At 37.2% G+C, this 27,839-nt stretch overlaps 2 protein-coding genes across 6 annotated transcripts; one reads left to right on the forward strand and one right to left on the reverse strand.

Moving 5' to 3' along the window:
- The first annotated feature begins 1,165 nt into the window (after positions 1-1,165).
- On the forward strand, positions 1,166-21,371 carry axdnd1 (axonemal dynein light chain domain containing 1). Its single transcript, XM_015387858.1, has 25 exons — positions 1,166-1,229; positions 2,976-3,133; positions 5,245-5,348; positions 6,572-6,665; positions 7,142-7,227; positions 7,322-7,378; positions 7,537-7,645; positions 8,149-8,270; positions 10,017-10,157; positions 10,367-10,471; positions 10,739-10,859; positions 11,156-11,257; positions 11,334-11,500; positions 11,597-11,666; positions 12,786-13,020; positions 13,160-13,349; positions 13,700-13,793; positions 15,343-15,533; positions 15,804-15,894; positions 16,191-16,328; positions 16,823-16,900; positions 17,682-17,783; positions 17,864-17,955; positions 20,974-21,110; positions 21,189-21,371. Exons 1-25 carry the CDS (start codon positions 1,166-1,168, stop codon positions 21,302-21,304), a joined length of 2,964 nt encoding a protein of 987 aa, XP_015243344.1. The 3' UTR covers positions 21,305-21,371.
- Positions 21,372-22,003: 632 nt separating this feature from the next.
- nphs2 (nephrosis 2, idiopathic, steroid-resistant (podocin)) lies at positions 22,004-26,103 on the reverse strand. Of its 5 annotated transcripts, none has more exons than XM_015387855.1 (7): positions 25,681-26,103; positions 25,423-25,526; positions 24,907-24,979; positions 23,100-23,182; positions 22,755-23,014; positions 22,520-22,592; positions 22,004-22,346 (listed from the first exon to the last, which is right to left on the reverse strand). In XM_015387855.1, exons 1-7 carry the CDS (start codon positions 25,991-25,993, stop codon positions 22,137-22,139), a joined length of 1,116 nt encoding a protein of 371 aa, XP_015243341.1. In that variant the 5' UTR covers positions 25,994-26,103; the 3' UTR covers positions 22,004-22,136. The 5 variants fall into 5 exon arrangements, with proteins under 5 accessions (XP_015243341.1, XP_015243340.1, XP_015243339.1 ...); XM_015387854.1 differs by having other exon boundaries at positions 22,004-22,349; XM_015387853.1 differs by having other exon boundaries at positions 22,514-22,592.
- Between the last annotated feature and the right edge of the window lie 1,736 nt (positions 26,104-27,839).

The raw sequence follows: 27,839 nt of genomic DNA on the forward strand, positions 1-27,839 counted from the left end.
TGTACTTGTAAATATCAATTTTATGCAGAATGATTAATGATAAAAGTAGGTTAGTAATGAAAAAGATGTTCGCTCCAGAAATCAAACCTGAAAGAACTTTATCCACTGTACCTTTTATCTAGAAAGCATGAATGTTTAAATATATGCTTCTATTTGTTAGCGAAGGCTGTAGGAAAGTATAGTTTGTCTTTTTCTGAGAATATTGTTAATTAATTTTCCTGTTGGAATAGTGTAGATTGACCCTGAGGTGTTTATATTTTTGTTTTTTTTTTACAGTGTCCTGTCTGGCAATGTGGCGATAACAATAATTGTCTTGAGAACTAAAAAGAGCCCAACAGATTTTGATTTCACAAGTAGAGCAGTACGGCTATCGCCATAGTGTTTAAATAATGCATATAAATAGCTTTATTATTATTCATGCAGGTAGTATTACAGAATATAAGGACAGTGCAATGTAAGTAGAATAAGAACGGGGGAAAAATTAGAAAAGATGAAAGAAAGAGGAGACAAAAGGGAGAGAATGATAAAACGTCTTCAGTCTGCTTCATCTCTTAGAAAGAGATGTAAAACGAACAATACAACCAACGGATATAGTATTAGAGATACAATGAAGCTGGGGTTCTGGTGTCTATCCACTTTCGGCCACCCCTCAGTGTACACTGGGTATTGTCTGGCCACCCTTATAAAAATGTTCTGGCTACGCCTCTGCACATTAATTGCATGACAGTTTAACCTAAATAACTTAGAAAAACAAAAAAAGAAAGAACTTTATTAATGGATAATTACACATCATATTGCTTGGATTTGTTGTGAAGATAGTGTTTATTATTGCGAAGCATTTTTTATTAAAAAAAATAATAACAACATTGAAATTCGATGCTTATATAATTTTGAAGCTTTTTAGATATGGATAATCAAATGTACGATTTAACCTGAATGCATCATGGTGCCGTAAAATGTTCAGCAGTGGAGCAGCTGCTAGGGAGTTTTTAAGCCGTTTCCATAGCTACGCGACCAGAGCGTACAGAAGACAGTGGAGGAAAAGACGTTCTCTGTTTTTACGGAATGTTATCTCTGATAATCAACCTGCATTAGCTTCTCGCCTTTATTGCTTTGTTATAGTTTAGAAGTTTTGTTTATATCAGATGATTTTATTTAGATGAGGATGTCCCTGTCCACTGCCAGAGACCGTTCAGCTCCGGGTTCACCCAGAGAACAGCGAGCATACGGTAAATTATTCACATCCATCCGCTGCTGGTGGCCCACCAGGGCTCCGAAGTTTTAGAATTAATCTGTCATAGTCTTGCTTTAGTCCAGAACTGATTGTTGGGAAATGGGCTGAGTTTGATCGGTCTGATTTTGTCCCCCTTTAGTCCATTAATAGACGTTTGAAAAGGCTTTTCAACCAAATGTAGACGTCGTTTGGAAGTAAAACATGTCGTCTTTCAACCAGTTTTTGCTCGGTGGTAAACCTGAAATTAAAGAAAATAAGAGTTTTTCAGTCTCATAAAGAGTTTATTCAACTCTGTTTCTGTCATCATAGTAAAATTCTTCTGTAAACTGAGGACTGATCAATTCAGATTTGAGTCTGAGTTTGTTAAACCTGTTTTGTAGCCTCATTGCTGCTCAGCAAGTATCAAATCTAAAATTGGACATGAATGCCACACTTCGAATAATAGTTTAAAGGGTAATTATAAAATAAATGTGCAAGCGGATTAGGGCCACTGGATTAAAAAAAAAGTATAAAATGAGAAAAAAGTCAGAATTCTGACTTTAATCTCAGAACTCTTGACTTTTTCAGAATTCTGACTTTAATCTAAGAATTCTCATGTAATAAGTCACCTAATTCCGTCATTTTCCACTGATGTGTTAAAGTTCCTCCCAAACAACTCACATCTTTGTCAGTAAAGCTGAATGCTCCCACACCTCTTCCTTCATGGTGCCCAACTTCATTAAGATCCAAAATTCTGAGATTAAAGTCAGAAATCTGTCTTTTTTCCATATTAAACTGAAATAAAATTTAAAAATCAGTTAACTTTTTTTATTTTTTCAGTGGCCCTAATCCTCTTCCCTATAAATTACGGTAATGTTAATTGGGGCTATATAAATAAATTGCATTGAATTAAATTAAGACCAAGATGTGCTTTCTTTAGCAGGCTACAAGTATAAGTATGTGGATAACAATGTTGGTGGCTCCAGAGCCTAAATATTTGGTGAGTTAGAAAAGCACAACTTTAATGTATTACTTAGAAGTAAAATATAGTTTGATAAAGCTACCTATAAATATCCCTCTTATTCTAAATCATTCTCAAAATGTAGCTCTTTAAAACTAAACTCTGCCACTAACCCACAGCAAATGGGCCTAAGGTTTGAATATCAGTCTGGGCTGTTTATGCAAATAGTTTTCCCACAATCCCAAAAGAATAACTGTCAGGTCACAATAATTGGTCACTCTTAATTGTTTGTTTGTGTGCATGGATGTTGTTTTTTTTTATTCCTGTGTCTCTGTGTTGCCAAGGTGCGGCCTGCTTACCCAATGACTGCTAGAGATGGACACTTGCAACGATAAGCTGGTTTATTAAAAGAATGGATCTCTGAGGACTTTTTATGTTTGTTTATTTCGTTTGTTTTTAATGCTAGACGTTTAAACTACATTTGGCTATCTTTACTTCAAAATCTAACATATTTGGTCTGATTGAACAAATTCTTCACCTAGCACGTTCTTAAATATAAACTTAAGATATATAAGCCAAAACAAGCCTTTGTTTTGGTCCACTCTATAAAGCCTCAAATTCAACAATATTTCTGATGTTTTGAATTGAAAAAGCTTCCTGGATGGGAAGGGAAATGTCTTCAAACTTGGAAACAAAGTCCACTGGATTGTTTAACTTTTTTCTAAAGATATATAAGACTGTTATTCTTTATAAAATCACAAATAACAGAGTCATACTCACTTTTTGTATTCTTTTTCTTAGAGGCTGACCTGAACATCCAAACTCTGCTGGGGATCAGGAAGAAGCAACCACCTACTGTCAGACCTTCCAGCATCCCAGATGAACTGCTGCTCAGCTTCACCTCCACGGTCTCCAGCAGAAACACACAGGGCCACACTGCACATCACCGGAACTGTGAAGTACTGATGTCTTTCCACTTTAGATAACACATTGGGATTTATACACAGTTGTTTAAAGTTCAGTTTTCTCCTTCAACTCATTAAAAAAAGAGTAATTTACATGTTAGTTGTTCATATTTGTTATTCAATGTAAAGAAGGTGTCACACAGCTGATAATACTTGGCAAAGGCTGAAGAAATCAGCAGAATATTCCCATATTTACATGTTTTTCTGCCCAAAGTATCGCTTCATTAATAAGCATTCAATGAATAATTTGTTTGTATTTACTGCCCCCTCCTGGCCATTTTTTTTACTCTGGTCTTCTACTGTAGTTTTCTCCTTTAGGGCTCAATTTCAGTGACCCCGGTATAAATATATATTCTTTGTTACATTATTGTTATAATATTGAACAGACTTTGATTACAGACAAATATGACTTGAGTTAATACAAAATGCAGTTCACAAACGATTTTACTTATCAGATGGGAAAAGTTATCCACATTGACCTGGCCCAGTTCAATAAATAATTCCCTTAACCCAATAACTGAGTCTCCTCCCTGTTGGTTGCAAAAACTGTTATGAAGTATGTAAAATAACCGAGTGAGTGTTTGACACCATGATGGAGGAACGTTGGGCCCTTTCTTGCAGATTATTTAGTCAGACTGGGCTCTTTCAAGCATAAAAGATCTGTTTATGGTGGTACTACAACACCTTCATCAGATTAACTGGAACTCCATATCTGCCCAGGCCACTTTAAAAGTTTATTTTATTTAGTATTTTTGGGAATTGCACATGGATCTACTGGTGCTCTTCGTATCATTGTCTCATTGTCATTGTCTAAAAAGCCAGTGTTTTTGAGCTTGGAGTCATATTTATGGTCCCATCATTACTGACATTTTCCCTCTCACGAGTCCCAGAAAAATGTATTCCCCAAAATCTTTAGAGATCAGGAACATGTGAAACAGGCCTTTGAAAATGTACCAGCAAAGCTTAGAAACAGCTTTGTAACCTATTCCAGATTTATTATGAGCCCTCTGTTCTTGAATTTATTTGACATGTTTCGATACCTTCGATTCTACTGTTCTGGCCAGAAATGACGAACTGTCAAAATTACTGTGGTTAATTACAACAAATTCAGCATATGATAATGGCCGCAGATAGTATTTAACATTAGGCTTGACTGTTTCTTCATCAGCTCGTGTTGATTTAGCTCTTAATTCAAACTACTTTTACTTTTACTAAATTTACTTAGGTTCTCTTAATTGGATATTAAAATGTGTTTGATGATCGAACAAGAGAGGTCCAATCTAAAGAAATATGTCTCAGGGTAATGTTATTTTGAGGCACTCTCAAATTAATTTAATGATTTGTTAAAATAATAAAAACTGTAAAACAAAATTTTGTAAATAACATGTTTTCATTATGTAAGTTATATTTGCCCAACCTTTTTCTTTGCTTACTCTTATATGCTTAAAGGCAATTATATTATCTCTGGTCAGATTCCATTAGTAGCAACTAATAACACAAAGCTTTGTAAATTGCCTTAACACATTAGATATTTACAGTTAAAATATTTTTGAACCCCAGTCGGCCTCAACAGATGGCCGCTCACACTGAGCCTGGTTCCACTGGAGGTTTCTACCTGTTAAAAGGGAGATTTTCCTCTCCACTGTCGTTACAAGCATGCTCGGTGTGAGGGATGAGTCGATGCAATCAACTGGTTTTCCTTAGATAGAAAACTTCAGTTTGATCAGTTTGACGGGCCTGTCGAATCTGGCGTTGGTCCTTTCCTGCATGTCTCACTCCCTCTCTCATACCCCCTTTCCTGTCAGCCTACTGTCCATAAAAACGAGTCACTAGTGCCGTTAAAAAAAATCAGTTTGACTGTATGATCTGGTTGAACCGCCTCTGTAAAGTTTCTTGAGATGACGTGTTGTGAATTGGCATTATATAAATAAACTGAATTGAATTAAAATACATTGCAGCAATTAAACAAATTCCTTTCACATTTTGAACCCAATCTGGGTGGAAATGCTGGAGGTGTCATTGTCCCTGTGTCACAAGCACCTGTGGATGTCCTTTCTGATCTTTTCTGTGTTTTTTTATGTTTCTAAGACAATTTTTTTGTGCAGAGTTGCGGAGTCAGGCGGCCAGATGCAGTTTGGCATCATCCATTTGGACGCAACAAATACAAATACCTCCTGGAACAGCCAACATCGCTGACAGGAGCGGGCAGGTCAGTCAGAAAAATGAGACAATGACAAATATTTATATTACTTATTCCCCTATGTAACATTTGATGTCTTTACAGCTCAGATTTCCGTTAAAAAAATAGATGATTTGTTACACCTTTGTAAAAAGAAAATTGCCATTCTTTTAGAGAGACGACCTCAATCTTCAGCCTTTCTTTGCAGCACAATGGAGCTCTGCCCAAACACATCTGAAATGGCTAGAGGACCTAATTAGAATGTCCACAGAGAACTTTGCAGAGTATAAAAAATGCACAACAAATTTCAAATTGTCATTATTATATGAAACATAAAATAATCCAAAATGCATATCTGCTGCTACCCAGTCAAATTTGAGGCCATGTATTGTACAGCCTTCAACTCGGTCAATTACAACGATGCAAAGGCTTTTAAAATAGATTAATGCATAAAATTATTCAACGATGTGAATTATAACAGAAAAAATAATTCTACTCGCTGCAAGCTGCTGAGTTTGCTTCGTATTTCTTCATATTTCTGATCTAGATGATCACAGTAAAACCCTGTCATTTGATTTTTTTATTTTTATTTTACACCTGAGGTTGGATCTAATTAGAATCTGATGAAGTAATAAACTAAGGGCAAACACCTAAACAAACTAAACTGACTTATTTAGTCAGGTTTTGTGGATGTTTGAGGTCCCAAACGCAGAGACAGAAGGAGGAAGAATTTTTTTTTTTTTGCTAATTTTATAATGTTTCAAAGGGCAAGTGAAGCAAAAGTCTACAAACATAATACAGGAAAACCTAAACCCAGGAGACGTCAGGGAAAACACACACGAAGGGCAAAGAAACAATGAGGAACCAGCAAACAATAACTGAAGAGGAGGAATATAAATGGGCGACTGAACAAAGACCAGGCTATTCCGCAGATTGGGCGCAGGTGTGGGCAGAGGAAGGGAGCTAGGAGGAGATGGACACAAGATGGCAATAAATGTTAAACAATACATAATAACTTAAATACAACCAAAAAAAACTTAAAAAACACAAAATGGAAATGAAACCTACGAAAACTCAAAGAGAAAACTTAAACAGAACCAAAAACATGACAGATTTCCTTTGACAATGACTATATAGTAATTATTCATCAGGTGCTAATATACTAAAATGAGTTTTATGTAACCCCTGTCATTTTAATATTTTATATAAAGGATTGTATACATTTCTTCCCTCCATACATGATGCTACTGTAGGGATATTTCATTCCTGTGCGATGGTGGGGTAAAACAGAAGAAAATGACGCTTTTGCCACCGGTAAATGAGCAGAACAGCATCAGGGACCCACAGGTGAGCCGCATAAGGAAATGGTCAATATTTTATTTATTTTCTTATTCAGTGATGCATAGATGCTCCAATGTGGCATAAAATAATACCAAAGAAATTAGTATTTTTTTTTCTTACTCAGAGAATTACAACTAATGGTATTTTAGACAGACCAGTTAACCAGGCTGTCATGTGATAGGACTATGTTAGGAAGAAGGAGGAGCCAGAGAGAATATATGTCCAATTGAAGTTTTTTTTTCTCTTAATCCTGTTTTTGTCCCAGGGTGCACCAATATCACCAGGTTTAATTGATATCCCAATATTTTGAGGATTTTTTTAAATACATTACTCATTTATATATGTTTACTTCCTTATTTAGTAGTTGTTTTTTCATAAATATGTCCCCATGTTTGTTTAAACAGCAGCGTATTTGACAACCATTGTTATTTTTGTGAAAAAATTCAACAAATAATAAATAATATTTCTCTTACCACTTTCAGGACTTGAGTATCCCTGAAGCAGTGATCCCTGAAGAATTTCACATCGTGAAGAACAAAGGGATACAATGCCTAGAGTTGTATGAAGAGTGAGTTTCCTTAACGTCATTATGGTCTGTTAGGATAATAATCAATGCAGAATAGTTTTTTCTGATGTATTTCCTATTCTGCCTTTTTTCCCAGTGCATTCACAGTGCAGCTCAAAGATCAAGAGAAGAGGTTGAGAGTCCTTCCATCTCTGTGAGTCCAAACATACAGATTAATCAAACTGAAAAGAAAGAAGTTTCACCAGTACAGTTCGATTCAATGATCAGATGTGTTTTGTTGGAAATATGCCGGTAAAACAAGCTCTCTCTACATGTGTGCTATAATCTGTTTGTGTGAAAATGTGTGACCAGGAGACCCAGTGGTCGACTGGAAGCGATCCAGCTGATGAGGATGATGGATGACATGCTGGAAAAGGCCGGAGTGGATCAGCAGAGCGAAGAGCTGACTGAGATGTGCCAAGTAAGTCTGGTCCATCAGAAAATCTTTAATTAGCAAAATCAACATAGAAAAAGGCTCCAAATCTGCTTAACATCCCTCAACATGTAACCAGTAGAACAACATGTACAGTTTAGTAACCTTTTATCTTTAATTCTCAATAAATCAGTCATTGTAAATTATTAATGTATGAAACATTGTCAGTATGTTTTTGAATCTAACAACCTCTTCCTTCAAATCATTTTTAGCTACAATGATATTTCACAATTTACGTAAAGATTTTGCTATTTAAAAAGGATGAGGTAGCTAAAAAATTTTGATGAGTCAGAAGAATATTGAGATTTAAGATTTTTCACACATTTAGGGAACATTTTCAGCCTAAGTGTAAAAATGTAAAGGATAAGGTAAATCAAATACTGACGCAGAAGGCCTCCAAATATATCTGCAATTTAATAGTCAGTACGGCTCATTTTTGATAAAGAATCTAAAATCGCTCTGAGATTTTAAGGTGGGTGACTTGTTTACAGCTGGAGGGCCTGTTGGAACTGGTGAAGACTGAACAGAAGATCTACAACATTGTTTTCCATGAAGTGATCAGACAGGTCACTGTGGGCTGTGCTGAGAGAGGACAGCTCCTGGCTAAACTCAGGTTAGTGTTTGCACCAGGAGGCGAGCTTTTGATGACCCTTTCATGCCTTAAAACAAAACACTTAATACACACAAGTCGGACGCAGACTAAAAAAAAGACACACAAGACTACTGTTTTAAAGTGTGTCATATCATAACCTCATATAAAAACTATCATCCATCCAACTATTGTCTATAGTTAATTATCTGTGCAGAGTAATGGATGTGCTGATGTCAAGGCTAAGAAAATAGGACCCAGAATTCAGGCAGACAGAACAGGTTTGTTTAAAAGTAAAATGCTTTGACAGCTCTGGATTGGGCGGCTCGTCAGCTGGGACCGGCTTGCTGAACTCTCTGTAAAGATAGATACCCAGGTTAGTGACCACTAGACTCAGACGGGGAACAATAACGGGCATGTGAGTAACTAACCTGGTACTTAGTTCTGTCCGTGTCCAGAGGAAGGAGTAGGAACCAGTCCTTCAACACTTCTTGCAGCGGGAGCCACCCAGGGAGTTCCAGAAGTTAGGCAGAGCAGAGTGACGAGTGGAAGCCAGCAGATGCAGAAGTGCAGCAGAATCCAAAGGGAATATCTAAGCCGGGGTTAGCGGACAGATCCAAGGTCGTTAACAGGCAGAATCCAAACAGCAGTCCAAGTACATGAACAGGCAGACACAGACCGGAACAGGGGCAAGCCAAAACTAAGGAATCCAGGCACAGAAACGGGTCAGAATCGGGCAGTCAAAACACAACAGGGTATGCTAGATAACTCTCACACTCAGCTTGAATAATCTGGCACTGATGGCTGGAAACAGGCAGCATAAATAGGAGCTGGATCAGATGAGGGCAGATGAAAACTGGGCGGAGCTAAGCAGGTGGAAGGAATTAACTAATAATCCAGTCATCTGTGCCAACATCATGACAGCTGGTACCTATAGTTAGCCTGACGTAGTCCTACTCAATTCTAGTCAGAATATGAGTCTGATACTGCTCCATAGAGCTGTGATTATGGGGCGTGTTTTGAACGAACCAGGAAAAAAAAAGCCTCTGCACTCAATTGGATAGACCTACAACCAATAAGAGCAACGGAGTGCGTGACGTATGTTAAGCGACGCATAGTTGTTGTCAACAAAAATCAAAGCCTGCAGTTGCACGCCTAGAATAAGAAGATGAGCCTTGATCGCGTTTCTCTGTTCCTCTTTTAAAATTAATTTGCTGACGATATCTTCTAGAACAGACCTAATAGCAGAATCTACACACCTCAACTCTCCAGCGGCAGCCATTGTTGTTGTCACCCAAGTGTGCTTTGGTGACGTGGTTGATTACGTTACTGTTGATCATCTGTCCATCATCGTATAAAGCCCGCCCTGACAATTTGATTGGCCCGCCAGATATTGTGCGAGCATACTCGAGTCGTGCTACTATTAAGCAATGCCAGACCGAACTTCCCGACCTCAAACGTTGTGGGCGGGACTAAGTTCGGAATGGCACCCAGGCTAACCTACAGTATCTAAGGCGATCATTTGGCAAGAGGCAGGGTATTTTTTGAAAGACTAGGTTATGAAATAAAAAAAAAAATAAAAAATCTGTTCACCTTATCGAGAAGTTAAGGGTTGAATTTAATGAGCTTCTTTGTTTGCTTCAGTGTGAAATTGGAAAATTACTCTAGGATAAGCAACATTCAACTCTATTCTTTAAAAAATTTTCAGCAAATATCTTCCTCCTACTGACCAAGAGCTCATATTTCCTATTTTTTTTTCTTTTTGTCCAGACAGCGGTACCAGTCCCTTTTGGACGGAATCCCACGCCGTCTGATGGCTTTACACACTGAAATGGTGGCACAGCGGGCTGTGGACCGCCGGCTCATCGAGGAAATCCACCGCATCAAGGCTTCCATCCAGCAGCTAAACACGTGTGTAGATCAGGGCCGGAATAATTGGAGAAAATAAGCAAAGTTAATGTGTTGTGGGAGAATTTAATAAACTGACTCTTAGGAAGAGATAATAAATTCTGTAAGTTTGAATAATATACCATTTAAATGAGTCTGTTTCAAACAAATGTAAAGGTGAGAGATGTGTCTCATCATTTTCATGTTTTTGTGTTTGTGTGTTCTCTCGTCAGCGAACTATCGAACATCAGAGACCACGAGGCGTTTGTTTCCCAGCAGGTGGATCATGGACAACAACAACTGGCTGAAGGCCTCAGAGAGACTCACAGCAGCTCAGAGTCAGTGTGGCACACCTGTAATAGTGATTAATGGCTCGCTATATCGCCATTTATCAACTAAATTAGAAGAGACTAAACCTTTCTGCTTGTTTTAGAACCTTTACTTGGCTCTGCTTCTGTGCGCAGTCCATGCTGTAACTCAGTTCATTTCACTTTAAAATGAGTCAGCACAAAACCTCTGCAACACTTTTCTGGGGGGTCATAAAAGGCCAGATTTTAAACAGTTTTCAAAAGAGTTACCTCTAAAATGATGAATGTGTTTCTAAGTGTTGTCCAGGGTTACCACCAGCTGTATGAGCTGCATAGGGCTCGTCTGGAGGATCAGCTGCTGCAGATCACTGAAGACAGAGATCTTTGGAGCCAGTTCACCTTCAGCCTCGCCCTGGAAGTACAGGAAGCATTTATGTTCTGCTGTTCTTTATTGTTTTCTGTGTGTAAATTGGTATTTTACCATCTCTATGACTTAATGTTATCATGAATGAATGAAAGATAACCAAATATGTTTTGGTCTTCTTTTTATATATTTCCCCAACAGCTTTAAACCATTCAGTTAAGGGCCCTTTCTAGCACAATAAAACAAAGAATTAGACACAGAGCGTAGGATACAGTTACATTTTACTCTTAAATGTGTCAGTTGGACCCATTGTTGTTGCAGATTTTGTTAAACTGTTTCTGTTTTATCAGGTGATTAAAGTAAAGAAGCTTCAGGTCTTCAGAGAGCTTCACGTCGCCGAGGAATGCTGGTTCAAGACAGCAAAACACTGCCTCCTCTTCATCTCAACAAAGGTAAAAGTAAAATGTCCACTCTTTCACTAAAGCAATAAATTATGGTTCAACAATGCTACATCTCCTCCTAACGCAGGATGCAGAAGATCTGCATAACATAGTGGAGTTAACCAGCTACTGGAAGGAGCAGCTGATCATGCTCATGTCCCAGCTGAAGCGGACTGAACACGCTCAGTTTGCACAGCTCACATCCACGCAGCAAAGCATCACTAAGTGGTCTAATTTTCTCAAAACACAGAAAAAGTAAGAAAATAGTTTTCAAAATAAAAACCTTTGGGATTCTATTTGAATTTTGTTTTAAACTTTATTGAAGCTAATATGCTCAACTGATGTCACAAGGGGTTCTGATCCAGAATATGGCAGCTCAGCGCTTGAAGAGATTATTGCAGATGTAAAGCAGTGCTCACATGTAAGACAAAACTTTAATTACTTTCTTGTCTTTTTCAGGCTCTTATCCTAAATGAGAGCAATGTCCTTCTCACTGAAATGTTACCATGAATTTCCTGGGATATTTACTGAGTTAATCTGGCAAGAAAAAAATCAGCTTTGTTTTTATTATCGTTACACCCCATACCAGTTCTGCTCTATGTGTTCTTTGTTACATATCTAGATCTGAATGGTCTCTATTTGCTTCCGTCAATGTTTAAACAATGTTTTATATTGGTTCAGGAAATATAAAGAGATATTGAAACAGCTAAACAAAACGTTTTGCCATTTGAAGCACAAACTATAATTTAGTTTATCAGGGTTTTATGTTACAGACCAACACAAGGTTGTGAAAAACTGAAGTGGAAGAAAAAAATATACAATGTTCAACATGTTTTAGAAATAAAATCTAAAAGGTTTGGCAGGCATGATATTAGTATTCAGCTCTCCTCCTCAGAGCTTTAGAAAACCTTTACTTACTTCCTTTAGTGCAACATTATTTGTCTCTGCCAGGTTTGTATATTTAGAGAGTAGCGTTTTAGGCTCACTGCCATACTGGGAGATGAATCTCCACCCTAGTCTAATCAAGTTTCCTTCCAGAGTTTTCCTTCATTTGGCTCCATCCATTTTCCTTTGGACTCTACCCTGGAACAGGACAGGATTTAGGTTTTACAGCAGGGAGGTGTGTTCAGGGTGAGGGGTTGTGTTTTCTGGTATATACTCAGACAGAAGTTTTGGATCAAGTGTAAAAGGTTTAATTTTAATGTTAGCAACCAGAAAACCGTATGACTTATAGTGAACTTCTTTTTTATGTAATTTTCTATCTATTCTTCTTCGGTCTCACTGATTTCCTTTTCATAATGCGTTCACACTTTACAGGCTGCATTAGTTTGTGTGTCTCTCACACATAAAATCCCCCCAAAAATACATTAAAGTTTGTTGTTGTAACTTGATAAAATGTAAAAAAAAAAAGAAAACTCAATGGATAATGAATACCATTCTAAAAAAAATCTAGAGGGATTTCTCCGACCTGGTGGTCTAAAAAAGAGTTTTTTGAATAGTTAAATTATTCATCTTGCTTTACTTTGCTTTGTTTTTGCAGATGCTGTCACTCCAGTGTGAGGAATACCAAGGTGAAAAACAGCTTTTGCTTCAGCAGAAACTAAATGAGCTGCGCAGTGTCCAGAAAAAGTGGCTGGATGTGAGCCTTCAGCTCTTTAAAAGACACACTTACTCTGATGCTGAGTCTGCTGAGAGCCCACAGACCATAAGAGCGCTGGACAGGGTCCTAATAGAACTCCTCAAACAGTTTGAACTGAACCTCAGTGGGGAGAATGGTGAGAGAGTCTCATTGACATCTATACAGCTGTTCAGTTTTTCTATCGCTTCTTCGATTTCATTTTATCTCATGTTAGTCAGGTTATTGTTAAGATATGGAGGAGATCTCCTAAAGGTGATTTAGGATGTGTTTTGCAGGAATCCACAGGCTGATGATGTCACTGGTTTGGTTAATGGAGTCCTGGACCTCCACAGCTATTGCTGGGATTGATTGGTTTAAACTGGAAGAAGCACTGTTTAACTGGAAAAAGCTAACCGAGGAGATATTGTTGCAGTTCTCCACCGCAAAAACTCAAAACCAAAAGGACCAAAACAAACATGACTTTTAGTAAGTTACTTGTATATTATTGCTGTCATTTTAAATGTTGAAGAAAAAACTGATTTTGATAAAACTGATTTTGATAAAAGAAAAACTATTAGAACAAACATCATTTGCTTATTTTTTAGAGGAAAGGTGTTTTTTGTTCTTGTGTTTGGTTTGTTGAGCTTCTGTATAATATAGTAATGGCAGAAAATGTGACTCATTCCTATAAGCTTTGAAAAAAAACGTAAAATAACATATGAAGAGCACATCAGGCAGTTTCTGTGTGTAAATTATTGCAGGAGAGAGGGCAGTGTGTGGTTTGGCTGATGAATATCTTCCTGTATTTAGTTCTCTGTGTTGATCTGTTCAAACAGCAGAGAGGGAAAAAAAGCCTTAGATGACATCCAGGAGTTCACAAGCAGCTTGACTAACTTCACTGAGAGCAAGAACCAGAAACTGGAAGAGGAGGTGAGTTTAAGCCCTCTTCAGGAAAAACTCACATTGTATTCTTGATTCTCTCTGAACGTGTGGAAAACAGAAATCAAAGAGGTCTCATATTATGTTTAATTTGTCTTAGAGGTCAGAGCTCAGATCTATGTTAAAGGCATTCTAGTTACGAGTCAGAAAAACATTTACTTTGGGTTTTTCTGCTACTTCTATCAACAGAAGATAATAGCAAGGAATTTCTCTCCACTTAATGTGTTCAAACTCCAATTAACTTTTTTTTTATCAAAATGGTTGTGCAGCACAAAAAATCTTCATAAAAAGGGCAAATGAAGCAAAATAATTATCTAATTATTAATTATCTTCTGAGTTCATGGTCAGAAATGTATGAAAAATACCACAGAAGTCTCATTTTTGGTGTGAGGGATTGCCTTCGAGTTAATGAGTCAATGAAATCAGCTGGTTTTCCTGAATCAATCTGACGGGTTGATCTGGTGGAATTGTCTCTGACATGTGTTGTGAATTGTTGCTATATAAATAAACTGAATTGAATGAAATTGAATTTTAAAGTTCAGTATTCAACATAGCTGCCGTTCATAAAAAGCTTTCTGGTATAGACTATTTAATTGTGCCTTGCATGTTTGTATTTGATAAAAGCATTTCTGAACCTGGTGCTTTACATTATATCTAAACATTTTATGTTGGTGTTTAATTTATAAAATTTATTGAACATTTTTAATCTTCATCTTCTAGCTGTGATGGTATTGCTGGGACTAAGCATCTCAACAAATTGCAAACGCTGATTTAATAGTTTACAATAATGACATTCCAGCTCTCCAAGATTGTAAAATCTTGGAGGAATATGTGCCATTTATTCTGAAAATGATGTTTTTCTCTGCATTCCAAATCTAAAATGAACATTTTCACTTATAGAGATTATATGATATGTTGTGTACATTGATGTAGTGAGATACTACCCATCAAAAGTGCAGCTGAAAAGTTTAAATCAGCAACTTATACGTTGTTTTTTAATGTTTCATGTGTGGCTGCCATATTAAATAAGGGTTATACCAGATCTCTGACTTTTAAATTAAAAATTCTAATTGAATGAGATGCTCAACTTCATCTAAAAGCCAAGAAATATGCAGTGAGACATGGCATAGAGTGAGAATACGCAGCACATATTCAGAACTTACTTGTCCTCGTTGTAGGCATCACTCTCTGACCTCGGGACCTTTGCTGCATGTCTTCCCTAGTTTGTCTTTCTGCCCATTTCTTGTCTGAGTAAATAAAGCAACATTTTGTCTTTGTTTTTCTCCAATCACATATAGATATAAATAAAAACACAATATATATTCATCATCATCTGAATCGATGGTATCCCTTTAGCCTACATTTCGTTAATAAATTGATTATTGCAATTGGCCAAATATCTTTTTGCCTTCATATAGTTTGTTACTGAGCAGCTGTCTGGCCAGAGGGACTTTGAGGGACCAGTAAATAATTATTTCTTTACTTTTTCTTTTCCTGACCTTAAGTTACCACTAAGTTTCATTGTCTCCACACCCTCCAGGTGATTTCTATTCACATAGCTCAAACCCGCTGGATGTTGGATCTTATGCTTGTCATGGTTCCTAACCAGAGTGACGAAGAGGATGAAGATTTGAACGATGACTGCTCTGTGAAAAGAAACTCACAGGCTTTACTAGAGGATGCAAAAACACTTGCTGAGAAACTGCTCTTTTTTTCCACCATTATTAACAGGTAACAGCAATTGTTGCCTTTAGCTCTTTATAAGGTCTTGTGTCTCCTTAGCTGCTGTTAAGCAGTATTATTATGTTCTAGTTGTGTAAAGCGAACTGTTTTCTTTTAACCGTAGTGCTCTCAGTGTTTATAAAAACACACGTTTATCATCTTAAAGCTGCTTCTTACTTCAGATTAAGATTGTCTTTGAAATAGCAGTCGGACATTTAGGGGTTTCATTTTATTTTGGGCTGGATTTATACAGCAGAAATTGTTCTTTCTGTATTATAGATCATGCAATTTGATTTTGGAAGAGACCATGATCCTGGGCTCTGATACAACTGAGATGGAAAATGAGACAAATGAGTGCAAAAAGTTGCAGGTAATAAAAGGCAATAACATGTTTCCAACTTGCACTGCAGCCCTGAAATTTTCTGGAGGGGCTTTAAGAGGCCAGCACACAGGACTGCATATGTGCAGTCATTGGTTTAGGATTTCAGTAACATTTTCCATTGACTCTGGCAAAACAGAGGTAGCTCAGTACAAAACATGTATGAATGGTGATATTCTAAAACATGTAGTTGACCATTTAAGAGAAGAAATCACTGCATGCTGTTTTACTGTTAACATAAAAGTCTGCATTTCATTCCATATTTTTTTTTATTTTTCTGTCCTCAGAGAGCCTGTGATCATTGGGTGGAGACCAGCAAAATACTGCTCACAGGACTTCATGGGAAATCAACGGAAAAGCATCTGATCAAGCGACCTGAACAATCTTTAAGCAGCACCAATCCAGCAGAAAGCATTAAGACTATGGTGAAAATTCATAAAAAATGCATTCTGAATAAATAAAGCTGAATAAAGCTGACTGTCATTGCATTTCTTTAGAATGTAATTTAGTTTTAGTACAGGGCAGGAAAAAGAGGAAAAAAACAAGTTACTTTCTAATGGGTTTAGATTAATAAACAGTTTGGTAAACATAAGTTTGTCTCATATTTCTGCTAACATCTTTTCTATTTAGGTAATTTATCTAAACAGTTTTAAAAGAATGTTTGTTGAGTTGATGAACCTGTTTCGCTCTGCGTAGACTTAGTGGAATCTATGTTGTGAATTTCTGTGGAGAAGTTAAACATTTAACACATGCAAAGAGTTTTTATCTCACTGTTTAGTGAATTAATCCTACTACTACAACTACTTCTTCGTCCCTGTAAAACTACAATATAAAGAAACAGTTAAATGTATTTTTTTTATGTCTTAATCCATACTTAATTAAAAGTGTTAATGAGTTAATGTTTTCGCTTGTGTTAAAGGGCTCTGCAGATCCATTGGTGGATTCAAGGCATGACATTGAAAGCATCAGTGATGAAACTAAGCCAGAATCAACTGAGGTTAGTGATTGGAACAACAAATAGTTCTCAGCAATGATGCAGACAGTCTGCCAGAACAGTTTTACCTTCAAGAAAAACATTTAACCAAATATTGATTTATTCGATTTATTCATAGTTCAAGTTCTCTTGCTGTTGTATCAGATACTTAGTAGATAATTTAAGCTGTTTCTAAAGAGATAAGTGTTACTTTTATTTCTCTTTAGAAGACAGAGGAAGAACTGAAACAAAGCCCCAAAAACATTAATTTCCTCACTTATTATTATTTAAATTTTTATTATTTATAAGTTAGTATTTTTAGAGCAACCAGGTTCATGCCTAAGATCATATTACTCTATGTTTTACATTTGCTGAACAGCTTAAGTTATTTGCACTTAAAAAAAAAAGATTTCACACATAACAATGTGATATATGAAATGAAACAGTGAATTTAGTGAATTTTCTTCTTTGGACCAGTTACATGGTGTCATAGAACACATGTCTGAGTAGTTTAAAATCTAATATAAAATAACATTTAACAAAAAATCAGGAAACTGACCAGTCTACAGTTTACTGATTAAAATATATAATTTGTTTGTAGGATTTTAATGCTGGATGTTTACTTCATGTGTTAAAACCTTTCTTGTTATTGTTTTTATTTGTATTTAAATGTTCCAAAGACTTTATTTTCTCTTGGTTCTGGGGTTTCTGATGATATATATAGTATTTTGCAGCATACATTTTCTTAAATAAAGTGGCTTTCACAGCTTTGAAAAGTAAAATATCTAATAATGTCGTCCTGCAGGGGGAGCCGTTGGAGTGCGACAGGCCTGTGCTGAAGCTCATAGACTATGATGGAAATATCACAGAAAAATACTTGGAGGAGAGCAGCGTCCAGCTGACTGGGGTCAGATGGTTTAAAATTTTTCATCATTTTTACACTTCTATATTCAGCCTGTTTGAACTCAGTTTGAATCTTTTCATCAGACCGACCAGCTGATTGTTTCTCCTGTAACAGAAGAGGACAGCAGAGCTTTTAGTGATCTAACAACAGTAGTTCTACTGCAGCAAGAACTAAGGTAAGGAAGGTCACTGATCTTTCTATGAATTTATTTATGGTTTTTAAAGACATAAAAAAATCAAACCTTTCAAAGTTTACATCTCCCTGAAAAGGTACCTCCTTAATACTCTGTGGCCCATAAGAACCCATCCATTTTCTGTCACACTTATCCCTGCTGGGGTCACGAGGGGTGCTGATGCCTCTCTCCAGGTTAGAACCCCATGCATGATCAGGGAGAACATGAAAACTCCATGCAGAAAGACCCCGGGCCGGGAATCAAACCCGGAACCTCCTTGCTGCAAGGCAGCAGTTATACCCATGCGTCAATTAGTAGCCTCCAAAAGGAACCCCAATTTATTTATTTATTTAATTACATGTATGAAATCTGAAAGTAATGCATATTTCTTTCATCGTTTTCATTTACCTTTTGGATTGATTCAATATTTTTTTAATTTGAATTGATTTAAGTTAAATATTGAGTATAAATATAAAGTGGACGTCAAAATATAATTTCTATATACGTATGTACATACAGGGGGGCGCTGGCTGGGGGAACGATTTGACTGAGGCCATGCGTGCCGCAAAACACTGCTGGTGGTGGGTTCTTACAGCTTCCAAGGGCCCCTCCATGAGGCGGTTCCCTTATAGCGCTGCCTTTTTCTCTGTGGAAAGATAGGATCCATATTGGGGAGAGGGGAAAAAAGCATATCTCATACTTTAACCTTGACACGATAAAGTTTGAGATATCAAAATAAAACACCTCAGCCCAAAAAAAAACACATGTAACACGAGACAAACATTTCAGCAGAAGGAAAAAGATTGGACGCTGGAGGAACATGAAAGTCTATCTGACATTTGAGCGTCAGTTTTGTGTGTATGAAGAGTGCATTCAGTTTGTCCTTGAATGCTGTCCATAGGCCATTGTCCACGATAAGATGAAAGTTTATAAACCAGCACTCCAGTTCTGTTCCACAGGTGTTGGCGGGTAGGGGAGGTGGAGTGGAGCTGGTAGTTCTGGTCCCTTCCCCCATAACACCCAGGGAGAGTTCATAATGGGGAGGCCAAATCCTAAATAGCACTTTTTGTTTGGAGAGCAGGCTGCACAGAATTTACCGTCTGCCTTGAAGTCTTTTCTTGCAGGCTCCTCATGGCGAATTCAATATTCCATATTTGCTGGGCTTTTGCGCCTTGAAGCGAGCGTGCACATCCAAGATCTTATCCTATTATTCCCTTGCAGATTATGCCTTTTCTCTCTATTCTTTCTTCTTACCAGAGAAGTTTTAAATTGTACTAATTCCGTATATTTAAAGAGTTATATTTAATATAATATTTATATTATATTTATATTTAAATGTTTGCAATACCAAACATTGTGTATAATTCTTAATTTAAATTATAATTGCTCTCAAATAAATATCTCAAAAGTAAATTGTACAAATATATATTCAGTTTCCTTTATACTGATATGACTGGTTGTAGCTGAGTACAATAATTTTTTTAGAAATTGCCCTTGCTTGTCCAGGGGATTATATGTCCGACTGAAGTTCGCAGGTCTAGGGAGTCTGTCAGATAACTTTAGAGAACAAACAGCCTCAAGAAAGACCATGGGGTAGAGTGGAGCGGTGAGGGAGAAAGCTGTGGTGAAATCTAAAGCAGGGCTTGGTTATAAGATCATGTCTTGATCATCTTCTAAAGCATTGTTCTGCATCTGGTGTGCATCATCCTAATGGGAAGTAACAAGCATTAGGAAAACAACTCTGGAGAAGGCCAGCAATCTATTGCTTAGGTAAAAGAGACTTCTGACAGCATAACTTTTAGTCTTAAACTCAACAAGTTTCACCTTCATGGCAGACTTGGAAAAAAAAAGCCAAAAGGAAAGTTTGAGAAAAAAAAAAAATTCAGCAGCCAGGCTGTGGGTGTAAAATATATTGAATAGCTTAGTTAGTTAGATAAAATCAAAATAGAGCTTTATGCAAAGCACAATGTGTGGAGATTAAACACTGATCATTGTGGCAGCATCATGCTGTGAGATGGGGTTTTAGATTTAGGGTAAACCTGGAACAAAACTTTGTTAGGGGTTGCAAAGAATTCTGATAGAGGATCACCTTGCAGCAGTTTTCGGACTTTTCCTAGCCAATCTAATTGGTCTAGAGCTAATTTATTACGTAAATGAGAAAATAAGTCAGTCTCTAGATGTGCAAAGCTAATTAAAATATAATCCCAAATGACTTGCAGCTGCATTTGCATTTGAGTTTGGCTTTATGAAATATTAACGTAAGGAGTTTCAATACAAAAATCACCACACCTATAAAAATACATAATGAAGTTATACTGTAAGCTACTCTGTCACATGAAATCATGTTTTTAAAAGGATTAATATTTAATCAAAATATTAAATTAAATACTTTTTTATTATTTAATACACTCAATTTATCATGTTAAACATCATATATTATAACAAACACAGTTTATTTCCAGCCATTATTCCTATCAATCATGAATACTTCTGACGATGAAAGCATGTATTTAAGATTAGAATCACACCAATAGAAAAACATTTTAATACAGAAAGGTGAGCTTAATGAAAATTTTGTTTAATACCTGTCATTTTTTTTCAAAGAGTGCTTTTAATCTGATAAGTGAACTTCTTCAGAATTGAAATGAGAAATTTTGCTATATAACCATCCATGTTGAAAAAAATGTAGAAACAGTTAAAGGAATAAATATTTCTAAAAGCTCATGTATTTTATTCACAGCTCCACTTGTACCTTTTTTTAAATCCACTTCTTTAAATCTTGATTTTTGGCTGCTGTTTATGAGATTGTCAGATAGTCATTTTTTAACAAAAAAAGCCTGACAATGAAAACCTTTTGGCCAAAGTATATTTCATAAAATAAATATTTCTGGTTAAAATTGATCATAAGCAGTGCAATAACTTTTAAATATCTTATGTTGTTTGTCGCTTCTTAAATATTAAATATCCAGATGAATCATCCACGAAATAGATGTTTGTTGAACTTTTCCTGTTTTTGCTCAGTAATTATGAGATGCGAGCGAAGAACGCCGAGCAGCGAGCTCTGAAAGCAGAGGAGGCCCTGCATGCAGCGCTGGAGACGATCCAGGACCTGGAAAGAAGGCTGCAGAGCCCACCTGCTCCAGAACCTCAGCGTGAAAGTGGTAAAACCTTGTTGCTTCATCATTTAATAAAAAGAGGATCATCAAAGGTTACAATGCCATTATTTTCTGTTTCAGAGATACAGACACCTCCATCTCTTTCAGCCCCATCAGTCCCAACAGCAGCTTCTCCAAATCCATCTATAGGTGAAGCCAAACCATCAAGCACAACAAAAAAGACCAAGAAACCGTGATCTGACATGTGATCGAAACTTATCCTCCAATATGTGTTTAAGGTTGTCTGATTTATTTTGTTGTATTTAGCAGAGTTTTAAAGTAGAATTGGTTATAGGTTCTATTCCACACATTTTGGAACAATAATTCAACAATAAAAAGAAAAAAACTTTGAAAAAACCTCATTAGAACCTCAGAGAAATAAACATTTATAGTCTGCGTTTTCTTTCATCGTCTCACTGTTATACAAAGATTTACTTCAAGTTACCTTTTACACTGGTGACATGCTTGCATCTTTTAACCCTTTAAAAAGCCTGCTGAAAATAAAGTTTATGGAGATACTCTTTAAAGTCCTGACAGTTTTGTTTTCCTTCTTATGAAATTATAAATATGTTTCATATTTCAGTGATCTGGAGCGATTATACAATTATGCATAAGGTCTCCCACAGTGACACTAAAGGTGTTGAAATTCAAATACTTCTGTTCAATAGTTTCTTTATAATTAATTGACATTAGAGGCCTGGATTTGAAAGCATTAAATTAAAATTAACTGAGGCATACAACCTACCTTTTTGACTCTAAAAAAATCTGCTTATATTCTGGTATTTCATTTCCTCCCTGTTCCATGGATTTTAGTGTTTTATGCTTTTTTCCCTGATCATTCTTACACATAGCGTCACAAATAATACCTTTTTTTTTTTTTTACATATTTTCTTTGGTAACAAAGCTTTTTATTATTGTTGTGCTCACTGAATTCAGCTTTCATTTAAACTAGAATATTAGCATAATTTGATATATCTAGTTAATTTATCAGTGTTTTGATCAAGACATAAATTAAATGTCATTGGTTTTTCATATCATTGGTGAGTCTGTCTCTGGCTTCGCCAACATCAAACCTTCGTCCTCATCCGACGCAGGTGGGGGAGGTGGTGGGAGAGAGGTGAGCTCAGGGTTTATGTTGAGGAGATCTGGAGGCAGAGGAAGGACCAAGGCAGGCTGGAGGTGACGGAGGGAGGCTCTAAAGCCTTCCCAGACAGCTGTCTCTCCTTCTGATGCCTTTACCTGCTGCCAAGCAAGAAGGACAGCTGTAATGAATCACCTGTCACCTCACGGCTGTGGAGCCTTATTTCATACGAGATCTAAAAAATTATGTTATGTTGTCTTCAAATCAGTGAAGAAAAACAAGTATTTTAAGTAGGAACAGTTATTTAAAATGCATAATTCCTTACTCTGACCTGCTGTTGTCTCTTAGCCTCAGTATCTGCAGCCAGACTCTGTTGTAGCTCCAAAGGAAAACTGAGTTCATCTCTGACAAGAAAAGCAAACACAAGAATCACAACACATATGTCAGCAATGCTAGAAAAAATCACAAAAAAATTATTTGAGAAACTAATAACTTAAAAGCTTACAACAAATATAAACAAAGGTTACACATGGGGCAGCAGGAAAAAAAAAGGCTTTCAGCCTTACATGTCCACTCTCTCCACTTTGATTCCCCAGCGACAAGTAACAGAGTCCAGAGCTGTTTTTATCTGTCCTCCAATCCTCCGCCTGGACCGCAGGATGTGACTGAAACTATACTGGGCAAAAACGTCTCTGATAGCTGCCTGAACCAGACTCTGCAGCACCAAGGTCAGGCTGGATAGAGCTGCACTGCATAGAGCCACATTTTCTATCTGGTAATAACACACCGCGCTCAGCTCTGGCCTTGCTAGGTCCTTGGTCACCACCTGCATGAGGAAGCCATAGGGAAATCTGGTCATTTATTAATAGCTTTAAATTATTATTTTTGACTTCTTTGTGTTTGTTTTGTACCACATGAGGAGGAACCTTTAACATCCGGAGCCGAATATCAACTATGTGACAGATATCAAGGACTGGAAGGTAGAAAAGCAGGCCTGCAGAGAACAGGGAGGTGCAGAGAATAAGTATAAATAAAGTATAAACAAAAAAGTCTTAGATTTAAAATGATTTAAGATACTGACACTTTCACACTTTATATTGACTTATAGCATAACAAAGGACATAATCAGCTACTTAAACAGTTATTTGCCATACCTCATTTTTTCAAAAGACAAGAAGATATATTAGTTTCTATAATGACTTTTTTGACAGATAATACAAGCTAGAGCATGTTTCTAAAATTAGATAAAAATTAGCAGAGTTTTTAAACTCTTAGAGAGCTAATCAGAGGCAGCCATGGGGTCCAAGGTTACTGTGGAGGTAGTGGACTTGGAGAGACCCACAAATGTCACTTCACAAATCTGGCCCCTGTATGTATGAGGGGCAAGAAGAGACATGTGACGCCTATTTGCAGTTTTTAACTAACCATGATTGAGACAAAGCAAACATGGTAGTGAAGTCAGATGAGAATAACTGAGGTTTTCTGGAAACATGCAATGCTACATATGGTTAAAAAATAAGAAAAATATAACATTTTACATCAGCTCAGACCTTCAGTTATGAGGTTCCTCTCTTTTTCACAATATAGAAACTGAAAGGAGGCTACAGCTGATTTAATCTGTTCTCTGATCCTAAAAGTGGACCGCAGGATGTGACTGAAACTATACTGATAGCTGCCTGAACCAGACTGCAGCAACAAGGTCAGGCTGGATAGAGCTGTACTGCATAGAGCCACATACAGTAAATTGAAAAGGACAGCATGTCATACAGCCTGGGAACAAAACACCTTTTTAGTTCAGTTGTGTTGGTAAGGGGATTGCATCTAAAAGTTGTAAGGTAGAAGCCCTCAAGGACTGCAGACTAGATGTCCTGCACATGACTAAAATAATGTATTAGCTTATCAGCAAATCCCTTGAGAACTTGAATGCATGGTATTAAGGTAGTTAAGATATTAATTCATCTAAAGGTAGCAAGACACCAGCTCTCAAGGATTCAAGACCAAAACCCTTCCCATAAGGAAACATGGTGGTGGCACCATCATGCTTTTGGAATCCTTTTCTTTATTAGGGATTGGGAAGCTGTTAACAGATTATAAGAACAAAATACAGATCAGAACTAATAGAAAACCTCTGTCAGACTGCTTATAAATTGAAATTAAAGTGAAAAGTCACCCTAAAGCCAGAGGAAAAAATATCAAATAGTTTAGATCAAAGCATATTTATTTGGTTAAAATTCCAGTCCAGACGAAAATCCAATTAAAAATCTGTCTCTACATTTTAAAATCGATGTCTTCAGATGCTGTCTGTCAACATCACAGAGATGGAGCTGTTTTGTAAGATAAAGGGAGGAAAAATTCAATCCCTTACTTCATAAAGCTGAAAGAAAAAAACCAGAAAGACGTAGAAATGTGAGAAAAACAATACCATTATCTTAAAGCTCCACTCTTGCACACATTTATGTATGTTAGCTCACTACTGTAAATAAGACAAATTGCCTTTCTGACAATAAAGTTTATCATTCATAAATAAATTCCAAGGTAAAAAGAAATTAGTGGTAAAATTAGGACAAAAAGAGAAATCTAGAGAACTATGGAAATCAGTGTCTACTGGTCCATATTTTGTTAAATTAAAATCACTGTCTATGATCAGTAAGAACAAATATATCAATCAGTGTCATGGGATGAAGAGGTGAGGAGGGGATAAAAGTGATTTGTGCTGACCTGGTCCCTTGGGTTTTCCTCGCAATAGATGACCAAGTCTGAAGATCACAGCTCTCTCGTGCTCTCGGATGACCTGTGAATCAAAATGACAGCTTTGTGCTGAAAGGTTCATTTGAACATCAGGCACCGATAGCTGGAGGATACAGATGACATATAATGCATCTATATCTATGGCAATCACATATTTATCCAGATATGTATTACTACTTTGATTTTTATTATTGTGTCATCTTAGAGTTATGCTGAAGCAAAAAAAAAAAAAAAAAGAAAAAAGAAAAAACTATCAAAGACCTGATTTGATCAGCTTTGATTTGGTGAGTGAAAACATTCTCTCAGTAAAAAAAACTCAGTTGATACCTACTGAATGATATATGATTGATATTTATAAGCTTAAACTATCATCACAAAAAGCATTTTTTTCCATGCACTGATGTTTTTTCTGGTTTCTGGAGAGTTTTAGTGATAATAGAACACAGTGAAACAGGTCAGCCATGGTTTTAGGGTTGCAGCTCATACCTTAATGCAGAACCAGATGGAAAGAGGAAGGAAGAGGAGAACCAGAGTCAGGACAAACACCATCAGCAGCCACTCAAATGGTCCCAGGCTCTTACGCTTTAGACCTGCAGAAATACAGAAGGTTTTGTTCTCTTACCAAATACAGGAAATCAAACATATAGGTCTTGAAAATCTTAAATTTATGTTTAACCCAACCACATTCACCTGCCAGCATTAAAATACCATAAAACAAATGAAAAGAACCTTATTAAAACTCACCATCCTCCTGCTCCGCTGCTTCCAACAGCCCCATGTTCTCCTCCTGGACCTCGTTATCTCTAACGCGGTCTATGTCCACCACAGTAGATTTGGCCATAACCTCCTCCTTCTCCTCCTTCCCCTTCTCCTGGTTTGTCTCTGGCTTCTCCATCTGCCTCTTCTCCTTCCTGGCTGATGGAGCTCCAGTGTGGTGGCCTGACTTTGCCCGTCTCTGATCTGGATCTCTTGAAATCGCTGAAGCTCTATTCTCCCCCTCTTTACGCTGCGTCATTCTGGATCTGTGGATCGATTTAATGGTAGGAGGTTTCTCCATACCTGCTGGAAATTCAGCTGTAACCACTGTATGAGTGACAGATGTGGAGCTGTTTCCTTTTGGTGGGTCAGCACTGCTTTCCTGATATGAACGCAGAAGAATCGTTGGACCCGAACTGCTGAAGATTGGTTCTGCTGTGCCTAAAAGAGCTCTGAGGTGTCGCTCTCCAGGAATGAAACAGGAACAGATTTGGGCTGACTGAGAGTGGGAGTGAAGCAGCAGTAGGGCAGGGCCACAAGGAGTAAAAAGTTGTTTAAGATAACTTGAAACACAGGTATTCAACAGTACTGTTAGTCTTCCTTTTAAAGTAAACTTTCCAATTATTAGTGGTGTTTCTTCAGATAAACAGGCTCCTGCATTGCAATCTTGACTGATATGGAGTCTTCACAAATTTCCCCAAACTAGTGACTGTAAACAGCCCTTAGGTTGTTTGGTAAATGTTCTAAATGGTAAATGGCCTGTACTTATATAGCACTATTTTGAGTCAGGAGACTCGACCGAAGCGCATTACACTGCATTAGTCATTCACCCATTCACACACACACTGATAGTGGCAAACTACAGAGTAGCCACAGCTGCCTTGGAGCTCACTGACAGAAGGGAGGCTGCCATACCGGGCGCCACCAGGTGACACAAGGCAAGGCCGTCTGACCAACAGTAGGCAATGCAGGTGAAGTTTGCCCAAGGACACAATAACACTGACGAAGCTGGAGTCGGGGCTTGAACCAACAACCCTCCGATTGCAGGGCAAACTCTTGCAACACCACTGTCTCCCTACGTCATAACTGTGGGTTTTGTTTGGGTTAATGTGCTGGGTTAATTAAACGGCAGTTCAGGGAGTCTCAGAATAACCCAACAAGGAATGTGCTGAATCAGGCTAGCAGGAAATAATCGTCACTTTGGCACGGTGGAACATTCGATACCCTCCCCAACGTGTCGTTAATTAAACGGAATATTTTCCCAACAGTTACTTCTGAGCAGGAAATGAAACTGTCAGTGGAGTAGGTCTCTACATTCCTGCCACATCTAGAGATGAACTTACCTATTCTTCGTTGCTCAGTGATATAAGCTTGGTCAGAATAGATGTAAAGGATATTTAAAGATAACCTTTTAAATCTTGCCAAAGATGCTCAATTAGACACAGCTCTGGTGTTTGACAAGCTCATCCATTGTATCTTAAGCAGTTTTATCTGAACCTTCACACAGCTGCAAGTCTTTTGTAGCTTCTACACTGCAAGTGAGCAAAACATGCTTAAAATAAGTGTATTTCCCCATAATTTGAGTGGGTAAATAAGATGATCTGTCAACGGAATAAGTATGTTTAGCCTTAAAATGAGAAAATTTGATATTATGCACTTGAAATAAAAGACTGTGTTTGTTTTTTCTTATTTTAAAAGTTAATTGTTTTATTATTTTGGCAAAGTGTCTCACTAACCTGCTGAATTCAAGAAAAAAATGCTTTAAGAAAAATTAACTTCTACATTTTTTGCGATGTAGCAGTTTTTTTCTTTACTACCATTTATCTCCTCCCACCGTCCCGACAGCATTTACCCACTGATTTTGCTGAAGAAAAGCATCCCAACAGCATAATGTGGCCACTTCCGTGCTTCGTGGATTTAGTTTCCGATGATTAGCAGTGTAAGTTTTTCACCTGTATGCATGAACCTCTACTAGTGCAGGAAAAAAAACTCTAAATTGGACTTTCATTTTGCCACTTAGAGTCAAATCAGATTTATTGTCAATGCCTTTACATGCAGTGGTCAAACAAAGAATTGACATTACATTTCTTACTTTCCCATGCAGACATAGACATACTTTAAAATACAGACATTGACATAGACATAAA

The sequence above is a fragment of the Cyprinodon variegatus genome, unplaced genomic scaffold (assembly GCF_000732505.1).
Source record: "Cyprinodon variegatus isolate N-32 unplaced genomic scaffold, C_variegatus-1.0 Scaffold405, whole genome shotgun sequence".
Taxonomy (NCBI): Eukaryota; Metazoa; Chordata; class Actinopteri; order Cyprinodontiformes; family Cyprinodontidae; genus Cyprinodon; species Cyprinodon variegatus.

What these genes read in the sequence shown, in the direction of transcription:
- axdnd1 (XM_015387858.1), top strand. Translation starts at nt 1,166, where the DNA reads ATGTCCCTGTCCACTGCCAGAGACCGTTCAGCTCCGGGTTCACCCAGA. An exon ending in AGCTGACTGAGATGTGCCAA is followed by an intron (nt 7,646 to 8,148) that starts GTAAGTCTGGTC and finishes ACTTGTTTACAG; the next exon opens with CTGGAGGGCCTGTTGGAACT. An exon ending in CAAAACAAACATGACTTTTA is followed by an intron (nt 13,350 to 13,699) that starts GTAAGTTACTTG and finishes CTGTTCAAACAG; the next exon opens with CAGAGAGGGAAAAAAAGCCT.
- nphs2 (XM_015387852.1), bottom strand. Translation starts at nt 25,993, where the DNA reads ATGGAGAAACCTCCTACCATTAAATCGATCCACAGATCCAGAATGACG. An exon ending in AGGAAAACCCAAGGGACCAG is followed by an intron (nt 23,183 to 24,906) that starts GTCAGCACAAAT and finishes TGTTCTCTGCAG; the next exon opens with GCCTGCTTTTCTACCTTCCA. An exon ending in AAAGTGGAGAGAGTGGACAT is followed by an intron (nt 22,593 to 22,754) that starts GTAAGGCTGAAA and finishes TTTTCTTGTCAG; the next exon opens with AGATGAACTCAGTTTTCCTT.